This window comes from Ochotona curzoniae, unplaced genomic scaffold, assembly GCF_017591425.1.
Source record: "Ochotona curzoniae isolate NIBS_2020 unplaced genomic scaffold, NIBS_Ocur_1.0 contig_2321, whole genome shotgun sequence".
Classification (NCBI taxonomy): domain Eukaryota; kingdom Metazoa; phylum Chordata; class Mammalia; order Lagomorpha; family Ochotonidae; genus Ochotona; species Ochotona curzoniae.
Window position 1 is genome coordinate 24,572,302 of NW_024465421.1, and position 17,121 is coordinate 24,589,422.

The 17,121-nt window shown below is 62.3% G+C and overlaps 2 protein-coding genes across 3 annotated transcripts; one reads left to right on the forward strand and one right to left on the reverse strand.

Moving 5' to 3' along the window:
- Positions 1 to 2,941: 2,941 nt before the first annotated feature.
- RHBDF1 (rhomboid 5 homolog 1) lies at positions 2,942 to 14,985 on the forward strand. Of its 2 annotated transcripts, XM_040973681.1 has the most exons (18): positions 2,942 to 3,120; positions 7,792 to 8,117; positions 8,187 to 8,314; positions 8,830 to 9,043; positions 9,388 to 9,597; positions 9,725 to 9,847; positions 9,919 to 10,076; positions 10,348 to 10,605; positions 10,678 to 10,789; positions 10,865 to 10,939; positions 11,024 to 11,185; positions 13,047 to 13,147; positions 13,263 to 13,326; positions 13,574 to 13,668; positions 13,871 to 13,946; positions 14,016 to 14,116; positions 14,206 to 14,359; positions 14,439 to 14,985. In XM_040973681.1, the coding sequence occupies exons 2-18, from the start codon at positions 8,007 to 8,009 to the stop codon at positions 14,856 to 14,858; spliced, it is 2,562 nt and encodes an 853-aa protein (XP_040829615.1). In that variant the 5' UTR covers positions 2,942 to 3,120; positions 7,792 to 8,006; the 3' UTR covers positions 14,859 to 14,985. The 2 variants fall into 2 exon arrangements, with proteins under 2 accessions (XP_040829615.1, XP_040829616.1); XM_040973682.1 differs by lacking the exons at positions 2,942 to 3,120; positions 7,792 to 8,117; positions 8,187 to 8,314; positions 8,830 to 9,043 and having other exon boundaries at positions 9,919 to 9,990; positions 10,373 to 10,605.
- A 513-nt stretch (positions 14,986 to 15,498) lies between these two features.
- Positions 15,499 to 17,053, reverse strand: SNRNP25 (small nuclear ribonucleoprotein U11/U12 subunit 25). Its single transcript, XM_040974009.1, has 5 exons — positions 16,763 to 17,053; positions 16,391 to 16,481; positions 16,137 to 16,242; positions 15,940 to 16,014; positions 15,499 to 15,801 (listed from the first exon to the last, which is right to left on the reverse strand). Exons 1-5 carry the CDS (start codon positions 16,829 to 16,831, stop codon positions 15,744 to 15,746), a joined length of 399 nt encoding a protein of 132 aa, XP_040829943.1. The 5' UTR covers positions 16,832 to 17,053; the 3' UTR covers positions 15,499 to 15,743.
- Between the last annotated feature and the right edge of the window lie 68 nt (positions 17,054 to 17,121).

The window sequence follows — 17,121 nt, forward strand, 5'->3', positions numbered from 1 at the left end:
ACCGCCCGCCCGCGCCTGCGCACAAGAACTGCGGAGGGGGCGGGACTATGCGTAGGAAGGCGGGGCCGCGCCTGCGCACAGGAACAGGGGCGGGGCCGACAGCACGCCCCGCCCCCGGTGCAGGATGAGAAGGGGCCGGGAGGAGGGCGCCCCCCCTCAGGGCGCACAGACGCCCCTCACGCCCCCTGCTGCCCCTCATGCCCCTGCCGCCCCTGCCATCCCTGGACCCTCAAGGGGCCGTGTTGGAGGAGACCTTGGGGACGTGACTTCCTGACCTGTGTGCCTATGCACCTCGGACCCCTTTGCACCCTTGGCCGCTGGGCCTGGCCTGCCACCCCTTCTTCAGCAGTTGTGGCCCTGGAGCCCACCCTGGAGCTGGTCCTGGAGCCCTGGAGTCCTGCCCTGGAGCTGGTCCTGGAGCCCTGGAGTCCTGCCCTGGAGCTGGTCCTGGAGCCCACCCTGGAGCCCTGGAGCCCCCCTGGAGCTGGTCCTGGAGCCCTGGAGCCCACCCTGGAGCCCTGGAGCCCGCCCTGGAGCTGGTCCTGGAGCCCTGGAGCCTGCCCTGGAGCTGGTCCTGGAGCCCACCCTGGAGCCCTGGAACCCCCCCCCCCCCAGCTGGTCCTGGAGCCCTGGAGCCCACCCTGGAGCCCTGGAGCCCACCCTGGAGCTGGTCCTGGAGCCCTGGAGCCTGCCCTGGAGCCTTGGAGCCTGCCTTCACACCTGCCCTCCCAGCTCCATGGGCCTCTCAAGCACTTCCTGGGAAGGAGGAGCAGGCGCCGGCTGGAGGTGGCCCAGCTGTGTGTGTGGTGGGGGGTGGCGCTGTGTCCCAAATCCAGGATCCAGGCCCCTTCTTACTCCTCCACAGACTCGGTGGGGGTAGGGCAGGGAGGGGTGCTGTGTGTGTTTATTGATTTCGCAAGTAGAGTTAGGGGAGGAGTCTGCGTGGGTCACCCCAGGACCCCCACTTTTCCAGATGTTCTTGCACAATCTCTGCACCCCCCCAACTTCCTGGTTTGTGGGAGGAGGTGCCCACCGCAGCCTGCAAATGGGCATCCCACCCTGAGACCACGGCCTGCCTGGCCGGGAGAAGGAGGAGCTGGGATCGCACCAGGGGGAGCCACTTCCGGCTTGTGGGTGGGGCTGAAGCTGGAGCACAGAGGCAAGGCCCTGAGTGGCCTGGGTCTGCTGGCCTCAAAGCCCGGGATTCAGCCTCAGTCCAGCTGGCCGCTGCCCAACGAGAGACCTCTCCACCAGACGTAACCACCTCTGCCCCCTCTCTCCTCTCCTGCAGGGGCTGAGCTGCCCGTGCCCCAGCCCTTAGGGGACCCTGGGCCATGGGAAGAGGGCAGCTGTTTCTGAAATAGCCTGTGACTTCAGGCCTCCGGCCAGCCAGACTCACTTCTGCCTCCTCTGCAGGCTGCCAAGGGCTGGTCGCCCATCCCTGCATCTCTGCTCCCCAGGCAGGCCCAGCTGGTTCTCATCTCTCTCCGGCTGGCCGTGAGGGCCCTCCTGGGGAAAGGGGGCCTCCTGGTCAGCGCCCCCACCCTCTGGTGTCCTGAGTGGAGTTCACAAGTCCCTGGCTGAGCCGGATAGATGCTCGTCCTCAGCCTGGGCCTACACCCCAGCTCCCAGCTCCCAGCATGCGAGGCAAGTGCACCCCCATTTACTTGGGGTGGCTGGAGGAGGAGGGGATTACCGTGTAAGTGTCTCTCACCCACAAGAGTAGGTGATGGGAGAGGACAGCAGTGTGGCTGCTCACCTGGCTGGGAAGGAGGAGCAGGCGCCGGACTGCTCAACGGACTCGGCTGGGGTATACCGAGTGTACCAATGGCAGTGTTGGCTACAGCAGCTGCCCCAGCAGGCAGCCTGGGTGGCTGAGTTGCTGGGTGTAGCCCACCTTCCCCAATGGGGACGGGGACAAAGGCTGGGGTGCATTGGATCTGGTGCCACCTGGCAGTGTGCATGGCAGGGAGGACCCACTGACATCAGCCAGCCAGCTGTGGCTGGCTTTGCAGACAGGACATGGCCACTGACCCTGGCTGCCCAGGCTGGGGCTCCAGGGCCTGGCAGGGGCTATGAGCCTGTCCTATGGCTGAGAATCTGGGCCAGAGGGCGGGGGCGTCCCGAGTGTGAGCTTCCCTCTCGCCTAGAGTCCAGGACTCCCTACCCCTCTGTGTGGCTCCCAGGGCAGCCCCTGGGGCAGGCACTGCCCTATCCTGTGACACAGCTGAAGGTCTGAGTGCAGCAAGTGGACAGCCTCCTTCGGCCAGGCCCACCGCTGTGCTTCTGATGGCCATTGCATGCGGCTGCCTCTTTGGGGGTCAGCAGCTCAGTTCTGGCAGGGCTGGTGCTCCTAGCCCCTGAGGATGTGTTGGGATTGCCAGGGCCTGGAGAGCACCCCGTGCAGCGTCCAGTGGGACCTGTGGGGAGCAGGGAGATGCTCGGCCACCCGCCCTCCTGGCAGCCCCCACCCATGAATGTCGCAGGGAGCCCTTGCTGGGAGCTGGGAAGAGGCACCCAGGCGGGCGTGCACAGTTGCGTCCCTAAGCAGGTGCTAGCGTGCAGCTTGCCGGACACAGGCGTGGGACATGTGGGCCCGTGTGTGGCCCAGGGCCAGGAGCGTGCACACACTGCCAACCCCGTCCTCCCCGCTGCCGCCGAGCAAAGGCAGGATGAGGCCAGGACTCACTGTGGCCCAGCAGACGCCGAGCAGCTCAGGGCGAGCGCTCCCGGCGCGCCGAAGCCTCAGGTGTCCTGGTGGCTGCGCTCGGCGCCCGCGCAGCCCAGCGGCCTTCCCGGAGGAGGCGGCGCGCATTCCTGAGCCCTGAGTCAGCGCGGCCCGCCCCCGGCGCGCACGCCCCTCGCCATGGCATTCCCGGGCGGGCGGGGACTCGGGCGCCCTCCCGGCCAGCGGCGCAGCCCCTCCCCGGCTCTGGCGGCGGCGGTGAGTGAGCGCGTCCAGGGCGCTCCGGGCCGGCTCAGGCGGCCACACTTTTCTTCCCGGAGTTTGCCGAGGCGGGCCCAGCCCCCGGGGTCCCCACTCAAAGCTGCAAAAATAGCACGTCCCGGCGGCCGACCCTGCGCGCCGTCCGGAGCCCGGTGGCCCCGCAGCGTGTTCCGGTGGGTGGGGCCCGGGGGCGCTCCCGGTGGGATGGGCGGGCAGCCGGGCCGTGTCCTCGCCGAGGGCGGCGGGTGGGGCGGCCCCCGGTAGCCCCCTCTGAGGCAGCTGGGGCTGGGTGGCGGTGGGCAGGGGACTCCTGGGTGGCAGCCTGGGCCTGCGCAGGCCATGCGGGCCAGGGCGGGAGGCCTCGGCCTGCACTGGGAAAGCCCCCTGCCCCCACTGGGGACTTCCTGTGGAGTCCGGGAGAGGATTCGAGGATGAAACTGGCTTTTCAGGTTTAGCCCGGCTGGGGCCCAGCGGTCCTGGGCTGGGCTCTGGGCACCCAAGGCTAGGAGGATGCCGGGAGTCCAGCAGCAAGGGGAAGGCTGAGGCCCCTGACTGAGTGCCCGGCGGGAGGCAGGGGCCTCCCACTGCAGAGCCCCCTCCTTGGGGTCCCCACATCTCTCCTTCCCACCTTGGTTTAGGGGGACCCTAGGTCTGTGGGCCTTCCTGCTCTGCGCACAGTGTCTATTGTGACAGCTTGGCTTAGTGGCTCTTCTGCCTGTCCGATGCTTTGGCTGTATTTGGGAGTGTGGGCTCGTGGCCTGCTGGGGCCTGACAGTCTGCTGCACCCCATGGCCAAAACTCCGGGGTTAGGGGACCTCCTCCTGCTTGCAGGGGAATTCTGCAGTGGGGGCCAACCAAGGCTGCAAAGACTCAGCAGGCTCTGTGACCTGGATGGTGGCTGGCCTGAGCACCTGTAGGGTGGACACTGAGGCCCTGTCAGGGCCTGTGGCAGCCTGGGCATCCCTAAGGATCGGGCCATGTACGGACTGGGTCCCCACTGGACCCCAGCCTGGCGTAGTCTGGTCCCACTTGGTGACCCAGATGGACCCCCAGTCTGTCACCGTTGGGGTACCTGTGCCATGGTCTGTCCACCCTGCCCTCTCACCTACCCCCATCCAGGTCACAGCCTACAGGAATCTGTGCCCTAGGCTTGGGGCACTCCGCCTGCCACCGTGATTTCCTTGCTGGACCCTGCAGGCCTGGGGGAGGGGCTGAAAAGATGTTGGGGGTACACCATGACAGCCACAGCAGCCACAGCAGCGGGTGAGCCCTGACCTGGCCCAATGTGAAGCATCACAGCCGGGGGTGGGGAACGCCTTGAGGTTTGCAGTGTTTTCTAGTCACGGCCCTTGCCGAACTCCACATGATTTACAAGGACTGGATACGGGCTTCCAGACAGCTGGAGATCCCTTCTCTCCAGGGGGGCTGGGAATCCAGCCTCTGGCTCATGGTCAAACAGGAGCCTGAAGGTCTGAGACCAGGGTACCCGTGGGGACGCTAGAGCAGCCGGTTCCCCCAGGGGCCAGGCTCAGGACACACCTGCACAGGTGGCCCAGATGGGGGCTAGGCAGGTGAGAGGGCAGGGCGGACAGTGATGCAGGGGTCCCAAGAGTGACAGAGGTCGGGGATCCATCTGGCCACTGGCAGAGCCGGGCCCCAGTGGTGGCTGTCCTGGCTGTGGGGGTGGCCATCTCTGAGCCCCTCTGCCAGCATGCAGAGTGTGGAGGCAGCTGCTGGTACGTTGAGCTTGGCCAGCTTGGTCCTGGTTGTTTGCTGCCTCTTGGCTGTGCCTTCCGGGGCCTGGTCCTTGGCAGTGTATGGATCTCAGACTGCCTGCTGCTCAGCCTCCAGTCATGCCTGCTCGGGGGCGACCTATTCCCATTGCTATCAGTGTCTGTGGGACACCCCAGCCTTTCTGCCATTGTGTGGGTGCCTGGTGATTCCCTCAGCTGTGGTTAATCTGGAGTTAACCACACGCGCTATAGCCCAGGTGTTCACCACCTTCTCTGCCCCAAGGCCAGCATGAAGCTTCTCCAGGGAGGAGCTGGAGTTGGGACCGGCATGCCAGGCCCGCCTGTGGGCAGGGCAGCTTCCGCAGGACCTCTGCCATCCCAGTCTGTCCTGGCTCAGGGCTGCTGCACCCAGTCCCCTTCCTGTGCTGGCGTTTCCAGTGTTTGGTCTCCTGGTGGTGCTGGGCCGGGGACCCGCTGATGTGTTTGGAGCTGCCATAAGCACTCTGGCCTCCATTCCAAGGGGGCAGCGGCAGGGGTGCTGCTGGGATTTGCCCTCAAGGAACTGTCTGGGAACAAGAGCCCACTGTGTGCTGGCCACGCTGGACACTGGGCTCTGTGTCCCCTGGGCTGCCCTCCCCCACGCCTGCAGTGGGGGGTCTCTTTGGGCCTCATGAACCCCACTCTCTGGAGGCCAATAGCAGGCTGGGTTGTCACAGAAGGGGTTTAGGAGTGGGTGGGGGCCTCAGGTGAGCTGGTGTCCTGTGGCCCCTCTGACCTCCCAGCCAAGGGGCTGCTCCTTCCAGAAGCCCCCGTCAGCCTGTGCTTTCCTAAAACTACTGTCCACTGCAGCGGTTTCTGGGGCAGATGTGTCCTGGGCATGGGGAAGCTAAGGGAACAGGCTTCAGGATATTCTGCTTGGCTAAGGGAACGCAAGGGAACAGGCAAGAGGCCCCTCCCTGGGCCTGCAGGTTCCTGGGGTGCACCCGTCTCGCTCTCTTTGGAAAGTGTGGGGATAATAACAACTCTGCCAGGGGTGTGAGCCACCACGCTGGTGCAAGCTGTGGCCATGCAGTGGAGGCGGCATAACTTGTCCGCTTGGATGGCCGGCATCTGGTCCCTGGCCTCCTCCAAGTTCCTGTTGGGTACAGCAGCCCTGGGGGATGGGGATCAGATACCCCCCCAGGGTGCACAGGGCACCCCCACAGGCCTGGCATGACTTGAACGCCCGGTCAGTGTCAGGCTTGGAGGCTGCCCTACCAGCCATCTCTTCTCCACCAACAGCATTTTTTGTAGGTTTTTGGGGTAGCATTGTGGAGTAATGGGGTAAAGCCGCCACCTGTGACTGTGGTATCCCGTATGTATGCCCACTGGAGTCTCGGCTGCTTCACTTCAGGTTAGCTTCTTCTTAATGTGACTGGGAAGAGCAGCGGACTCGGGACCCTTCCCGTGTGGGAGACCTGGAGGAAACTCCTGGCGTCAGTCTGGCCCAGCCCTGGCTCTAGCAGTCATCTGGGGAGTAAATCAGCGGTTGGAAAAATAGCTGTTTCTCTCTCTTTCCCTCTCTGTAACTCCCGACTTTCAAGCAAACAAATACATTTTTTTTTAAAGATTTATTTTTTATTATTTTTTCATTGGAAAGGCGGATATACAGAGAGGAGAGACAGAGAGGAAGATCTTCCGTCCGATGATTCACTCCCCAGGTGAGCGCAACGGGCCGATACTATGCCGATCCGAAGCCAGGAGCCTCTTGCGGGTCTCCCACGCGGGTGCAGGTTCCCAAAGCTTTGGGCCGTCCTCGACTGCTTTCCCAGGCCACAGGCAGGGAGCTGGAAGGGAAGTGGGGCTGCTGGGATTAGAACCGGCGCCCATATGGGATCCCGGGCGTGCAAGGCGAGGACCTTTAACCACTTGCGCCACTGCGCCGGGCCCAAATAAATACATTTTTATAAAGACTTATTTGCTTGAAGGCAGAACATGGGGTGGGGTGGGCGAGATCCTTTATCCGCTGGCTCATTCCCCAAATGAGCTCAGCAGCCAAGGCTGGGCCAAGAACTTCACCAGGGACCCCCAAAGGGCCAGGAACCCTACAGTGTCTGGCCACCCTCCATTGCTTGCTGGGTGCAGCAGCAGAACAGCTGGCACTGAGCTGGCATTCCGATGTGGACTTGCAGGTGGCTGCTTAGCTGTGGTGTCCGCCTGTAGCGGACAGAGCTGACCGGTGGCACGTCTTGGCCCTGTCCTCTCAGGGCTGCTCTCAGTTCTCAGTAGGGCGCCTTCTGGTTAGTGGCTGTCTGCCTGAGGACTTGAGGCCCAGTATAGAGACAAGGTGGCCTTGGGCCTGAACCTGCATGCATGCTCCATGGGTTGGGCCTGAATCCTAACCCTGGCTGAGAGCTGCCTGCAGCTGGCTGACGAGAGGCACACAGTCAGAGGAGGCTGACTGTGTGGAGGGCAGGACCGCTGGGAACTGTGGTCAGTGTCCCTGGCCTTTGCCTGCTGATGCTGCCTCAATTTCCCTTTGTCTCAGCCGTGGAGGGGAAGCGGTGCCTGAGGCCTCTGGGGTTGGTTTTGCTGTCTGCACTGCTCTCCCAGGCTCTGGCCTCAGCCTGTGGTGTCTGTGTCCTACATGGAGCAGGTATACAGATGGGCCACAAAGGGGAAGGGCTTGCTGTGGAGGCCATGGCTCATGTGACTTGACGCAGCAGTGGTGGCCCCAGTCCAACAATGGCCTCTGCTGTGTGGTCCTTCTGCTAGGTGCTCACCGGGAGTCCTCTGAGGGGCGCTGCAGAGCAGCCTTGGTGTCCACAGCTGCAGGTAACATTCCTGCTGGCGGCCTTTCTGTTCCCCCTTTGTGCAGTGTGTGGCGTGGTGGTCCAGAGGCTGAGGTTTGCCTTAAGAACAGAATGGTTAAGCTCTGAGCTCACAGGCTCCGGAGTCACCTCATCCCCAGCATGCACCCATCACCTGCCTTTCAGTGACTGAGTCTCGTGATCTGAAATGCGGAGGGAGCCTTGGATCTGAAGTCCCCACCTCTGGGTCTCCTGGCCCCAGGAGCATGGCTGTGAGAGGCAGCCATCCTGCATGCTTTTCACAGGTGCCACTCCCTCACAGGTGTTGTCGTCTGAAAGCTGAAGAAGGGAGAAGCTTGTGTCCCCAGCACTGCTGGACCACCTCGCCACAGCTCTGGGACTTTCGGGATGAGTGGGACAGACTCCGGGTGTGGGTGCAGCTGTGCCGCGGGATTCTGCCCCTGGGAGCCCTAAGCAGCCAGCTCCCCTGCAGGGTTGGTGCGCCCTGACACTCCCTTCGGCCCCCGGCCCGCAGCCATGAGCGAGGTCCGCCGGGATAGCACGAGCAGTCTGCAGCGCAAGAAGCCGCCCTGGCTGAAGCTGGACATCCCAGCCGCAGCCCCCGCAGAGGAGCCCGGTGTCCTGCAGGTAGGCCCTGGCCCGTGTGGGCTGAGGGTGCGTTCTGCACGGCCTCCTCACCACGCCCCTGTCGCCCAGCCCCTGCGGCGCCAAGCTTTCCTGAGGAGCGTGAGCATGCCGGCTGAGACCCATGCCCCCTGCGTGTACCACGAGTCCCGACGGCCTGCGCTGCAGCGCCAAGCCTCCATCACACAGACCATCCGCAGGTACACCCAGCCCTGGCCATGGGGCCCTCGGGGTGCACGGCCCCTCTCTGCCCTTCCCCCGGGGCTCAGTCTCTCCTTCTCTGTCTCCCTGTGTGCCAACACTCTGGCCCTCAGCAGCCGACAGGTGCGCTTTGGGTGTGTCCACACTCTGCCCCTCTTGGGTTACCAGGCTGCCCGCAGGGCCCTCCCACAGCGCCAGGCTCTTTCCCGGTCCCTGCTCAGGTATCTCATGCAGGTCATGTGTGTGCTGCTGTTCTCTGGCATGTGCATGGCATGTGGCCTCATAGGAGCTGCCCAACTGGCTGGTAGTGCCTGGAGCTCCTCCCAGGGCAGGTGCTGCCATTGTTTCCTTTGCATGTCCCAGGGCTGCTGCACAGCCCCAGCCCCACGGCCTGAACTGTCGGGTCCCTCTCTGGTCTCGATGTCTACCCTTCAGGGCCAGGGGCAGGACAGTTAGGAAGCCCTCAGCTGGGCTAGTGGAGTGCTGCCCCTTATTGAGTCCCCCCCTGTGCCAGGGGCACCGCCGACTGGTTTGGCGTGAGCAAGGACTCCGACAGCACTCAGAAGTGGCAACGCAAGAGCATCCGTCATTGCAGCCAGCGCTATGGGAAGCTGAAACCCCAGGTCATCCGGGAGCTGGACCTGCCCAGCCAGGACAACGTGTCTCTGGCCAGCACTGAGACCCCTCCTCCGCTCTACGTGGGGCCATGCCAACTGGGCATGCAGAGGGTATGCCTGCTGCCACCTCCTGGGTGCTGGGCTGGGAGCCTTGCCAGCTTCAGCAGGGCTGGGCCATGTGGAGCAGATCTGGTGGTTTGAGAAGGCAGTTTGGATGGTCGCTGGGAGAGGGATCACAGGTCCCAAGGAGCAGACAGAGCCCAAGGTTGCCTGGTGGTGTGTCAGCACTGGGCGGGCAGGTGTCTTAAGCTGCCCAGGTGGGAAAGGGATTCTGGAGGTGTCGGAGCTGCCCAGGAGTGGTGGGCACCTGTGTGGCTGGGGGAGCTAGCAACCCCAGAGCCCTAGCATCCTCTTCCCAGCAACCCAGCGCTGCATGTGGCCTCTCACTCCCCTAGATCATAGATCCCTTGGCCCGTGGCCGGGCCTTCCGTGTGGCCGATGACACTGCCGATGGCCTGAGTGCCCCGCACACCCCCATCACGCCGGGGGCCGCCTCCCTCTGCTCCTTCTCCAGCTCCCGCTCCGGCTTCAACCGGCTCCCACGGCGGCGCAAGCGTGAGTCGGTGGCCAAGATGAGCTTCCGGGCGGCTGCAGCCCTGGTGAAGGTGGGTGCCTGCCGGGGCAGGGCAGAGTCAGGGGGGCCAGGGCAGGGTCAGGGGGGCAGGGCAGGATCAGGGGGGAGGATCGGGGGGCAGGGCCACCTGGCCCGTGTTACCTCCTCCTCCTGTTCAGGGCCGCTCTGGGAGGGACAGCACCCTGCGGCGGGCCCAGCGCCGGAGCTTTACGCCAGCCAGCTTCCTGGAGGAGGACACAACCGACTTCCCTGACGAGCTGGACACATCCTTCTTTGCCCGGGTAAGTGGAGGTTGGGTGGCAGCTTCTCACCCTCTTGTCTGTGTACAGCCTGACCTCTCATGTTTGTTCAGGAAGGGGTCCTCCATGAGGAGCTGTCCACCTATCCGGACGAGGTGTTTGAGTCCCCATCGGAGGCAGCGCTGGCTGACTGGGAGAAAGCCGCAGAGCAGGCCGAGCTTACTGGGGGCGCCCTGGGCCGCAGCGAGTTGGAACGCAGCCATCTGATGCTGTGAGTGGGGTGGCCAGGCAGCAGGGGACTGAGGGTGGGCAGCTCCGGGGCCAGACTGCCCACCCGTGAGGGGTGACTGTGGTCCTAGGGTTTGGCTGGGATCAATAGGAAAGCAGCAAGTGCCATGGTCACTTCCTGGGGTGCAGAGCCCCTCCTGGGCCCTGCCTCTCTAAACAACTGCCCCAGCCCAAATTCGCCCAGCTGGGTTGGGGACAGGATGGGCAGGGCAGGGACCCTGGGCCAGAAGGTGAATGTATGGCCTCCCGTCCAGGCCCTTGGAACGCGGGTGGCGGAAGCAGAGGGATGGCGGCCCTGGAACCGCACAACCCAAAGTGCGGCTTCGGCAGGAGGTAGTAAGCCCGCCAGGGCCCAGGCGGGGCCAGCGCATCGCCGTGCCTGTGCGCAAGCTCTTTGCCAGGGAGAAGCGGCCCTATGGCCTGGGCATGGTGGGGCGGCTCACTAACCGCACCTATCGGAAGCGCATCGACAGTTACGTCAAGCGGCAGATTGAGGACATGGACGACCACAGGTGGGCCTGGGGGCTGTGGGAGGTGCTGGGTGGGGGGCACGGCCCCTGCTGACACTCACTGCCCCTGCACAGGCCCTTCTTCACCTACTGGCTCACCTTCGTGCACTCTCTGGTCACCATCCTCGCCGTGTGCATCTACGGCATCGCGCCTGTTGGTTTCTCCCAGCATGAGACTGTGGACTCGGTGAGCCCTACCACCCTGCCAGCCTCAGACCCCTGCCGCCCCATCTACTTCTAAGCTGCTTTTCCCGCGGTGCAGGTGCTGCGGAATCGGGGCGTCTATGAGAATGTGAAGTACGTGCAGCAGGAAAACTTCTGGATTGGGCCCAGCTCGGTGAGGGCACCGCCTGCAGAAGGGTCCAGGAACTGGGGGGGGGGTATCCTGGCACCCATGGTTTCACATGCCTCTCTCCCACAGGAGGCCCTCATTCACTTGGGTGCCAAGTTCTCGCCCTGCATGCGCCAGGACCCACAGGTACACAGCTTTATTCGCGCTGCGCGGGAGCGTGAGAAGCACTCGGCATGCTGTGTGCGCAATGACCGCTCGGGCTGCGTGCAGACGTCAGAGGAAGAGTGCTCGGTGTGTCCCTGGTCCCCACAGGGCTCCCTTATTCAGACCGTGACAGACTCACCTGAGTTAGCCTGCACTGGACCTGTCACACAAATCCCTGTGGGTTGCCGTGAGAGAGCAGAGGGGTCCTGTCACTCTCCAAATGTGGACTTGGTTGGTGTCTCCCGTGTGGGTGTACCATCTTGCTCTGTTTTCCCAGGCTGGAATGGGAGCAGAGCAGAGCTGCGGAAGTTTGAACTGGTGCTCCGATGTGGGTTACTGACTCAGCTGGTTGTGCACGACGCCGGCCTGACTTGAGTTTTGGTTTTTCTAGCTGGCGTACTCTGGGTGCTTCCTGTTTGTGGGGGTATCTTCGCATTCCTGCAAGTGGCATTGCCTTTTTTCTTTTTAAGATTTTTTTGTTTTGATTGGAAAGTCAGATATTTATAGAAAGAAGTAGATATAAGATCTTCCATCTGCTGTCTCACTCCCCAACTAGCTGCACTACCAGGGGCAGGGTTAGGCTGAAGCCAGGAGCTGGACCCTAGGAGGGAGTGAGGACTCACCCCAGTGCTGGGAAATGGGGTTAGGGTTAGAGTATCAAGCGCAGCCTAACACACTGTGCTACAATGCTCATCCCCCGAGAAGCTTCATAGTAGAAGATTCAGCTAGAGTTTTTTTTTTTTTTTTTAAAGATTCGTTTATTTTTATTGGAAAGGCAGATACAGAGAGAAGGAGAGGGAGAGAGAAAGATCTTCTATCTGCTGGTTCACTCCCCAAATGGCTGCAGTGGCTGCAGCTCAGCTGATCTGAAGCCAAGGTCTCCCATGTGGTGCAGGGTCCCGGGCTTTGGGCTGTCCTCCACTGCTTTCCCAGGCTACAGGCAGGGAGCTGGATGGGAAGTGGATCAGCTGGGACATGAACTAGTGCACATGAGATCCTGGCAGATGCAAGGCTAGGAATTAGCTGCTAGGCAACCGTGCCAGGCCCATACCCAAGCTTTTATCACATCAGCCACAGGGCACTTAATGAATTAATAAAAACATAAGAGATCTTGGGCCCAGTGCGGTGGCGCAGTGGTTAAGGTCCTCGCCTTGCACGCCCAGGATCCCATATGGGCACCGGTTCTATCCCGGCAGCCCCGCTTCCCTTCCAGCTCCCTGCCTGTGGCCTGGGAAAGCAGTCGAGGATGGCCCAAAGCTTTGGGACCCTGCACCCATGTGGGAGAGCCAGAAGAGGCTCCTGGCTTCGGATCGGCATAGCATCCGGCTGTTGCGCTCACTTGGGGAATGAATCATCGGACTGAAGATCTTCCTCTCTGTCTCTTCTCTTAAAAAAAAAACATAAGAGATCTTTTTGGTGCAAAAAAATGGAAAATGGCAAGATATATATATATATATATATATAATATATATATATTTAATTTACTTGAAAAATAATTATCTTCCATTTTCTTGTTCACTCCCTAAGTGGCTCCACAGCAACAGTCAGTGCTGGACCAGACTGAGGCCAAGAGCCAGGAACTTCATCCTGGTCTTCCATTGTGCCAAGCAGTTGGACTATCCTCTACTGCCTTCCCAGGGGCATTGGCAGAGAGCTGGGTGGGAAGTGGAGCAGCTGGGTAGGACTGGATCTGGTGCTGGCATTCCAGGTGGCAGCTTAGCATGCTGTGCCACGACCCAGCCTGGCCCTCCCAGGGACCTAGAGGATTCACCTGCAGCTTCTATAAGCTGTAGTTGCACATGAATAGGAATTACGCTGCTCAGCCCCTGGTGCCAGGATCTCCCATACCACAGGCCTTCCAGGGTTGTCCACCCAGAGGGAGACTGTCTGCGCTCTGTCCTGGGCCCCATGTTCAAGGGCTGGGCTCCGAACCCTAGTCTCCCCACAGTCCACCCTGGCCGTATGGGTGAAGTGGCCTGTTCATCCCAGTGCACCTGACCTTGCTGGCCACAAGAGGCTGTTTGGTTCTGTCTGCCACCAGGACCCCAGGTGGGTCTGTTGGGCTCTTGCTGGGGGCTTGATGGGGAGGCTGCAGGGTTCCCCCTGTTGTGGTGGGTTGGGAGAGGGGGCAGTGACAGGGTCTGACCATGTTAGCCTCACGCAGGGTATGTGATGAGCCCTCCTCTGAGGACCCCCATGAGTGGCCAGAAGATATCACCAAATGGCCGGTGAGCTGGGGTGCTGGCTGTGGGGAGGAAGCTGTATGCCGCCAGTTCATGATGGCAGAGACTGCCCCCTCAGGTCTCTGTGCTTTAGGAGGTCTGAGGCTGTGGCTCCATGCTGGCAGGGAGCCCGGGTGAGGCTCAGGGGTGGGGGGTCAGGGACACCTTATTTCTCCCTACTGGCCCACACGCCTGTGGTGAGGCCATGGTTTAAGGGAGCCCCTGACCTAGCTTACTCCTATCTCTGACCCAGATCTGTACCAAGAGCAGTGCGGGCAACCACACCAACCACCCCCACATGGACTGTGTCCTAACAGGCCGGCCCTGCTGCATCGGCACCAAGGGCAGGTGTGTATATGGGGGGTTGTGCACCTTGGGCCTTCAGAGTCATTGCACACCCTGGGATTGCACTCCCTCCTTCTCCAAATCCCGAGACCATCCTGGATAGCACAGGATATGGGCCAGGAGTCTAGACTGCTCTCAGGACTGCAGCCAGGCCTGGCTGCCCCAACATGGAGCTCATCTTACTCTGGACCCTGGCTACCTCCAGGTGCGAGATCACCTCCCGAGAGTACTGTGACTTCATGAGGGGCTACTTTCACGAGGAGGCTACACTGTGCTCCCAGGTAGGCCCAGGGGGTGCCCAGGGAGCGCCTCCCTCCCCACCCCTGGGCACCGACAGTCACTCTCTGCAGGTGCACTGCATGGACGACGTGTGTGGGCTCCTCCCCTTCCTGAACCCCGAGGTGCCCGACCAGTTCTACCGGCTGTGGCTGTCCCTCTTTCTGCACGCTGGGCAAGTGATGCCGGGCCAAGTGGGTGGTCCTGGACCCCAGGAGCGGGTGGCTGCCTCCCTGCTGAGTGCTCCCTCCCGACCCCCCACAGGATCCTGCACTGCCTGGTGTCTGTCTGCTTTCAGATGACAGTCCTGCGGGACCTAGAGAAGCTGGCGGGCTGGCACCGCATTGCCATCATCTACTTACTGAGTGGCATTACTGGCAACCTGGCCAGCGCCATCTTCCTGCCATATAGGGCAGAGGTAAGCTGCCCTCCCCACAGCCCCGGGTCGGGCTGGGGCCACTGCCCTGTGGGCTCATGGGCCCTGTCCCTGCCCCCAGGTGGGCCCGGCTGGCTCCCAGTTTGGCATCCTGGCCTGCCTCTTCGTGGAGCTCTTCCAGAGCTGGCAGATCCTGGCACGGCCCTGGCGGGCCTTCTTCAAGCTTTCGGCCGTGGTGCTCTTCCTCTTCGCCTCCGGGCTGCTGCCCTGGATCGACAACTTCGCCCACATCTCAGGCTTCGTCAGCGGCCTCTTCCTCTCCTTCGCCTTCCTGCCTTACATCAGCTTCGGCAAGTTCGACCTGTACCGCAAGCGCTGCCAGATCATCATCTTCCAGGCTGTGTTCCTGGGGCTCCTGGCCGGCCTGGTAGTTCTCTTCTACGTCTACCCAGTGCGCTGCGAGTGGTGCGAGGCCCTCACCTGCATCCCCTTCACCGACAAGTTCTGCGAGAAGTATGAGCTGGACGCACAGCTGCACTGACTGCTGGAACCCGCGGCAGCATTTCAGCTAGTCCGTGTGGCCAATAAATGTACCGGGAGCGTTTTAGCTGCCACCAACTCGACCCCAGCTGTCTCCTTCTGGGTTCCTGGGCAGGACCGTGGAGGCCTCCTGCAACGCCCTGGCCTCACTCCACACCCAGAATGGGCAGCCAGTCACCTCTCAGTGATGCCCTCAGCACCCCCTCCTTGGAGGGACTGGGGCTTTAACCCAGCAGCTTGGGCTTCCACCGCCTGCTGCTTCTCCCTGACAGAGGAAGGGTCCAGCCATAGCCATGTGGCCTCTCCCCTACACACTCAGGAGGCAAATGCAGCAGGCTGCGTGGAGATGGGGGTGACAGGACTGACCAGTAGCAGCTTTTTGCTCTCAGCACCTACTTCTCTCTAACCACAAGCCTTGGCTTCTCACCTTCTTTTTTCAAAAGATTTATTTTATTTTGAATAGCATAGTTACAAAGTGAGGAGAGAATTCTGTGTGCCGGTTCACTTCCCAAATCCAAACTGGCCATGATGGCTGCATCCGAGCTGATCCGAAGCCAGGAGCCAGGAGCTCTGGGTCTCCCACATGGGTGCAGGGTCCCAAGGTTTTAGGCCTTCCTCTATTGCTTTCCCAGGCCACAAGCAGGGAGCTGGATGAGCAGTGGAGCAGCCAGGACTTGAACCAGTACCCACATGGGATGCTGGTGCCACAAGCAGAGTATCAATGTGCTATGCCACGACGCTGGTCAAGGCTTTCACATCCTAAATGCCGGAGCAAACAGGGCCAGGACCTACAGCCCCGGGGTCCCTGCTGTGCGACTGGGCACAGCTCCATGAGGCCACGGCACGGTCTGTCCTGACCAGCAAACGGGGAGGTGTCTGTCGAGGCTCACTTTTGCCTCAGCTTCTTGATGAAGGACACCTCGTCCCGGTTGCGGATGCCATAGCTGAAAGTGGAACATGAGCAGTACTTGGTACCCCGCCCAAGGTCTGTATGAGGGTGGAGGTGGGTGAAAACCAGCAGGTCGCCCCCACCCTTGAGACCCCCAGAGCTTCCTGCAGGATGGCAGGCGAGCCTGGCTTACTCGCGGAGCTTCTTTCGATCATCTGCGAGCTTCTCCCCTGCGGAGATCAGGTGGTTCGTCCTCCACACGTAGGACCTGCAGCAGGGAACGGCGGAGGGCGGCTAGGGGAACTACCTACCTGGAGAGGGCAAAGGGCCTGGGGCAGCCGTGTCTCCCCATGGGCTCTCGGGACCAGCAGCCGTTGGGAGCCCGCTCACCAGCTGATGTGCTGGACGCCCCCTTCGCGCTCTTGCTTGAGCTGCACGTGTCTCTGGATGGCCTTCTTGAGGTCGAGGACAGTGGCGTTCTGCACCACGACCACAGCTGCAGGCAACGCAGGCTGTGGTGGGATGCCCCTCCAACACCACACTCTGCACCCCAACCCCGTCCCTGGGATGCTCCCTACGTCCAAACATCCCACCCCCTGCACCCCAACAGCCTGGTCACAGCCCGGCCCGCTGGCAGCACTCACGCATGACCTCGCCATCCATCTTGCACACTCGGACTGTCATTGCTTGGCCATATTCCAGGGCAATCTGGGAATTGACCTCCTCCAGAGTTACCTAGCGAACACCAGGGGATGTGTGTGAGGGCCTGGCCTGCCCCCGGCCTCTGCAGGAAAGGGGCAGGTGGGCAGGGGCAGGGAGCATGTGGGCCGAGGGGCGGGGGGCATGGGGAAGGGGGCATGTGGGCAGGGGTGGAGACAGTGGACATGTGAGCAGGGCCATGTGGGCGGTGGACAAGTGGGCAGGTGGGCTCAGTCCCCGGAGGCTGCCAGGCTGACCCGGGGGTCCCGGCAGCTCTCTGATTGGCGCCCAGGGCCGTCTGACCCTCCCGGCCTGACCTGGATCGGCAGGTCGCAGAGCAGCGGGTCCTGCACCACCATGGCCAGGCCCTCCTGGAACACGTCCATCGCCTCCGAGTGCGGCAGCGCCTCCTCCTCGTCCTCGTCTTCGGGCCCCGCGGCCGCCGGCGCCTCCAGGGTTACGGATGGGGTCGCGGGCTTAGGGTGAAGGGTTACGGATGGGGTCGCGGGCTTAGGGTGAAGGGTTACGGATGGGGTCGCGGGCTTAGGGTGAAGGGTCACAGGTAGTTTAGGGTCTCCAGCGACCGCCGCCACTCCATGCCTGGGAGGCGCGACGCGCTCAGGCTAGTCTGCGTGAGGGCGCCCAGCCAATGGCGCTTCGGGAGAAAGGGGCAGCT